We start from the raw sequence: 5986 nt of genomic DNA on the forward strand, positions 1-5986 counted from the left end.
TCTCTATTCAAAGGGTCTGGTAACTCCACAGTCCTGGAGAGTCTCTATTCAAAGGGTCTGGTATCTCCACAGTCCTGTAGAGAGATGGTCTCTAATCAAAGGGTCTGGTAACTCCACAGTCCTGGAGAGAGATGGTCTCTATTCAAATGGTCTGGTATCTCCACAGTCCTGGAGAGAGATGGTCTCTATTCAAAGGGTCTGGTAACTCCACAGTCCTGGAGAGAGATGGTCTCTATTCAAAGGATCTGGTAACTCCACAGTCCTGGAGAGAGATGGTCTCTATTCAAAGGGTCTGGTAACTCCACAGTCCTGGAGAGTCTCTATTCAAAGGGTCTGGTAACTCCACAGTCCTGGAGAGAGATGGTCTCTATTCAAAGGGTCTGGTAACTCCACAGTCCTGGAGAGTCTCTATTCAAAGGGTCTGGTAACTCCACAGTCCTGGAGAGAGATGGTCTCTATTCAAAGGATCTGGTATATCCACAGTACTGGAGGAGATAGTGGGTATTTAGGCCATTGTATTTGAAAATCAGATTCGTTAGTGCTGGGCTGGGACAAAAGCCTGCACAGTCAGAGGCTCTGTAGACGTGGGCCATACAGACAAACCTTTTCATATCACCAGAGACACTTTACAAGGACAAGGTAGGAAACATTGAGATATTTTATTATACAAAGGTGGTTAAAATGTGAACAGGACAGTTATGAAATATCATCTGCTAACAGGAGTGACTGGTAGTCATGACCAACATCACTAACAGGAGTGACTGGTAGTCATGACCAACATCACTAACAGGAGTGACTGGTAGTCATGACCAACATCACTAACAGAGTTGGCTCAACTAGGACAGATATATTAACAGGAGTGACTGGTAGTCATGACCAACATCACTAACAGAGTTGACTCAACTAGGACAGATATATTAACAGAGTTGACTCAACTAGGACAGATATACTAACAGAGTTGGCTCAACTAGGACAGCTATACTAACAGAGTTGACTCAACTAGGACAGATATACTAACAGAGTTGACTCAACTAGGACAGATATACTAACAGAGTTGGCTCAACTAGGACAGATACACTAACAGAGTTGACTCAACTAGGACAGATGTACTAACATCACTAACAGAGTTGGCTCAACTAGGACAGCTGTACCAACATCACTAACAGAGTTTACTCAACTAGGACAGATATACCAACATCACTAACAGAGTTGACTCAACTAGGACAGATATACCAACATCACTAACAGAGTTTACTCAACTAGGACAGATATACCAACATCACTAACAGAGTTGACTCAACTAGGCCAGATATACTAACAGAGTTGACTCAACTAGGCCAGATATACTAACAGAGTTGACTCAACTAGGCCAGATATACTAACAGAGTTGACTCAACTAGGCCAGATATACTAACAGAGTTGACTCAACTAGGCCAGATATACTAACAGAGTTGACTCAACTAGGACAGACGTACTAACAGAGTTGACTCAACTAAGCCAGACGTTGGTTCCGGGTTTCAGAGATTAAACATGTGTAAAACGGACCGACACCAGGTTGGTTACCGCGGTGACGAAGGACGAATCCCCACCCAGTCTTCCTTTCCTGCCTGCTTTAAACCCTGTCGTCCTCGTCAGCCTAATATTTCAGGTTAGCTAGGTGAAGTCTCAATGTCGTTCACTATGTCTACGTTCAGGTTAGTTCCTCACTAATTAGTGACCTTAAATTCATCAAATCAAGTACAAGGGTGGAGTGAAACCCCCCCCCCCCACAGACGCTCAGCCCCTCCCCTCCGTGGAATGAGTTGGGACATGCGTCGCTGAGTATCTTTCATCAGATCGGTAATGCTATTGAAAACACACAACAACAACAAAAAATCATTTTTATTCCCTCCTTCTGTTCCTCTTTGGATGGTAGCACAGAGAATTCCTGGAGTCTAGCAAGTCACTAGACCTCAGTGACCTTTCAACTCTCACCTCTGGAGGGAGGGAGGGAGGGAGGGGGGGGGGGGGGAGTGGCCTTCAATCTAGACGACCAGAACTCCCCGCCACGTCTCTATGCCAGGAGGACAGTCTGTACGTCGCTGTACGGTCCGTAGCGACCATACCGGTCCTTGCCCACCACGATGACGTAGGTGGTACCCGATTGGTACTTGGTTACCGTGACAGCCATGGGCAGGGCCAGGGCCTTGACCACACCCACATTCCTCCAGGACGGGGAGACGCTGCTGCTATGACTCTCCTGAGCGATGTAGATACTGGAGGGAGGAGAGAGAGGGAGGGGGGAGAGGGAAGGGTAGAGGGAGGAGAGAGAGGGAGGGAAGAGAGGGAGGGGGGAGAGGGAGGGAAGAGAGGGAGGGAAGAGAGGGAGGGAAGAGAGGGAGGGGAGAGGGAGGGGTAGAGGGAAGAGAGGGAGGGGTAGAGGGAAGAGAGGGAGGGGTATAGGGAAGAGAAGTAGGGGGTAGAGGGAAGAGAGGTAGGGGGGATAGGGAAGAGAGAGAGGGAGGGAGGAGAGGGAAGGGAGGGGGGAGAGGGAAGAGGGGGAGAGGGAAGAGAGAGAGAGGGGTAGAGGGAGGAGAGAGAGGGAGGGGTAGAGGGAGGAGAGAGAGGGAGGGGTAGAGGGAGGGGTAGAGTGAGGAGAGAGGGAGGGAGGGGTAGAGGTAGGAGAGAGGGAGGGGGAGAGGGAAGAGAGAGGGAGGGGGAGAGGGAAGAGAGAGAGGGAAGAGAGAGAGGGAGGGGTAGAGGGAGGAGAGAGAGGGATGGGGTAGAGGGAAGAGAGGTAGGGGGAGAGGGAAGAGAGGTAGGGGGGAGAAGGAAGAGAGAGAGGGAGGAGAGGGAGGAGAGAGAGGGAGAGGGATTTGATCAGTTGATTTGGAAGTTTGACAAATTGCACACATCCCATTCACTTTCATTGACGGCTAGAGCCGGGTCGCTCCGTGTGTCTGTACCTGTAACTAGAGCCGGGTCGCTCCGTGTGTCTGTACCTGTAACTAGAGCCGGGTCACTCCGTGTGTCTGTACCTGTAACTAGAGCCGGGTCGCTCCGTGTGTCTGTAACTAGAGCCGGGTCGCTCCGTGTGTCTGTAACTAGAGCCGGGTCGCTCCGTGTGTCTGTAACTAGAGCCGGGTCGCTCCGTGTGTCTGTAACTAGAGCCGGGTCGCTCCGTGTGTCTGTAACTAGAGCCGGGTCGCTCCGTGTGTCTGTAACTAGAGCCGGGTCGCTCCGTGTGTCTGTAACTAGAGCCGGGTCGCTCCGTGTGTCTGTAACTAGAGCCGGGTCGCTCCGTGTGTCTGTACCTGTAACTGTCCATGTCGGGCGCCGCAGCGTCTTCCTCAGTGACCCTCCAGTGGATGACCAGACACGGGGCAGGGTTTCGGATACGGGCCAGGTGTACAAGGGGCTTCTGGGGGATGGAGTAGGAGGCCGCCTCGAGGGGGAGGGAGGAAGGGAAAGGGGTCGGGGGGAGAGGAGGGAGATGGGACAGCAGCTCACTCTGAGACGGAGGAAGACGAATAGCGACTAGAGGACACGGGGACTCCTCGGTCTTAACGGTGTTTTCCATCTTCACCGTGCCCTCCATTTTAACTGGCGATGTGGCTGGCGGTCCGGTCACCGGTACGACAGACGCCTCGACCTTCTACACACACAAGGGAAGGGAGAGGTTACATGGCTTGACAGTTACTGAGAGAGGAAGACAAGAAAATAACGACTTTCAGAATAATTATTATTATAATGTTGCTGGATAATAACTACTAATAACTACAAACTACTAATAACTACTAATAACTACAAACTACTAATAACTACTAATAACTACTAACTACTAATAACTACTAACTACTAATAACTACTAATAACTACAAACTACTAATAACTACAAACTACTAATAACTACTAATAACCACAAACTACTAATAACTACAAACTACTAATAACTACAAACTACTAATAACTACAAACTACTAATAACTACAAACTACTAATAACTACTAATAACTACAAACTACTAATAACTACAAACTACTAATAACTACAAACTACTAATAACTACAAACTACTAATAACTACTAATAACTACAAACTACTAATAACTACAAACTACTAATAACTACAAACTACTAATAACTACAAACTACTAATAACTACAAACTACTAATAACTACTAATAACTACAAACTACTAATAACTACTAATAACTACAAACTACTAATAACTACAAACTACTAATAACCATAAATAACTACAAACTACTAATAACCACAAACAACTACTCATAACTACTAATAACCACTAATTACTACAAACTACTAATAACTACTAATAACTACAAACTACTAATAGCTACTAACAACCACTAATAGCTACTAACAACCACTAATAACTACTAACAACCACAAATAACTACAAACTACTAATAACTACAAACTACTAATAACCACGAACAACTACTAATAACCACTAATAACTACCAATAACTACCAATAACCACTAATAACTACCAATAACTACTAATGACTACCAATTACTACTAATAACCACTAAAAACCACTAATAACCACTAATAACTACTAATAACCACCAATAACCACCAATAACTACTAATAACTACTAATAACTACTAATAACCACTAATAACCACTAATAACCACTAATAACCACCAATACCTACTAATAACTCCTTTATAATGCAGAGGTCAGAGTGTAGTAGGAACCTACCGGTACTTGAGGAGAGAGGAAGAGGAGAACGAGATGGAGGAGGAGAGGTAGGAGGAAGACAAGGGGAGGTAGGAGGAAGAGGTCAGAGTGTAGCAGAAACCTACCGGTACTTGAGGAGAGAGAACGGGAGGAAGAGGAGAACGAGGAGGAGGAGGAGTGGTCGGAGGAAGAGGAGGAGTGGTAGGAGGAAGAGGGATGTTGTGTTTCTTTCCATTCCTCTCTTTTTCTCTCTTCCTGTCTGGGGATTTTTTATTGGACATCTAGAGAGACAAACAACCAATCACAGACAAGCTGTTAGTATCAGAACCTATCAGAGTCTCAGAAGTATCAGAACCAGTAGCGGTGTATGAGATGGGGGTGTGTGTGTAGGTGTGTGTGTAGGGTGTAGGTGTGTGTGTGTGTGTGTAGGTGAGTGTGTAGGTGTGTGTGTGTCGGTGTGTGTGTCTAGGTGTGTGTATGTGTGTCTAGGTGTGAGTGTGTGTGTGTCTAGGTGTGTGTGTGTGTGTGTCTAGGTGTGTGTGTGTGTGTGTCTAGGTGTGTGTATGTGTGTCTAGGTGTGAGTGTGTGTGTGTCTAGGTGTGTGTGTGTGTGTGTCTAGGTGTGTGTGTGTATGTGTAGGTGTGTGTGTGTGTGTGTAGGTGTGTGTGTGTGTGTGTGTAGGTGTGTGTGTGTGTGTGTAGGTGTGTGTGTGTGTGTAGGTGTGTGTGTCTCTCTGTGTGTGTGTGTGTCTGTGTGTGTATCTGTGTGTGTGTGTGTGTGTGTGTAGGTGTGTGTGTGTGTAGGTGTGTAGGTGTGTGTGTGTCTCTCTCTGTGTGTGTGTGTGTGTAGGTGTGTGTGTGTAGGTGTGTAGTGTGTGTAGGTGTGTGTAGGTGTGTAGTGTGTACGTTACCATTTTCTGCCAGAAACCATCGACAACCTTCCTCTTCCTCTGCTTCTCAGCTGAGTCGTCCTCATCAGAGTCTGACCTGAGCGGATTATAGATATATAGATATAGATATATAGATATAGATATATAGATATAGATATATAGATATAGATGTGTGTATATATAGAGAGATATTATTAAACACTGAACAAAAACATTAACACAACATGTAAAGTGCTGATTTCATGGACGAACAAATTCTCCCCCCCAAACATCTTTGGAGGCGGCTTATGGTAGAGTTATATTGAATGTACCCACGACCTTTTATATCTTAACGCAATAACATTACTGAAATGGTGGATTATCATCTACGGCTCTAACAAGATGGCCGCCGCAGTAAATACTGAC

General features: G+C 46.0%; 1 protein-coding gene across 2 annotated transcripts in view; it reads right to left on the reverse strand.

The window, feature by feature from the left end:
• Positions 1-643: 643 nt before the first annotated feature.
• The window catches only part of LOC118936636 (activating transcription factor 7-interacting protein 1-like), a 16588-nt gene continuing 11245 nt past the window's right edge, over positions 644-5986 (reverse strand). For both annotated transcript variants that reach the window (XM_036973397.1, XM_036973396.1), the window contains 4 exons: positions 5603-5678; positions 4818-4973; positions 3294-3634; positions 644-2255 (listed from right to left, as the gene is read on the reverse strand). In XM_036973397.1, the coding sequence (XP_036829292.1) occupies positions 2054-2255; positions 3294-3634; positions 4818-4973; positions 5603-5678 (775 nt within the window). In that variant the 3' untranslated portion in view covers positions 644-2053. The remainder of the gene's footprint in view (positions 2256-3293; positions 3635-4817; positions 4974-5602; positions 5679-5986) is intronic.

Source organism: Oncorhynchus mykiss, unplaced genomic scaffold (genome assembly GCF_013265735.2).
Source record: "Oncorhynchus mykiss isolate Arlee unplaced genomic scaffold, USDA_OmykA_1.1 un_scaffold_246, whole genome shotgun sequence".
Taxonomy (NCBI): domain Eukaryota; kingdom Metazoa; phylum Chordata; class Actinopteri; order Salmoniformes; family Salmonidae; genus Oncorhynchus; species Oncorhynchus mykiss.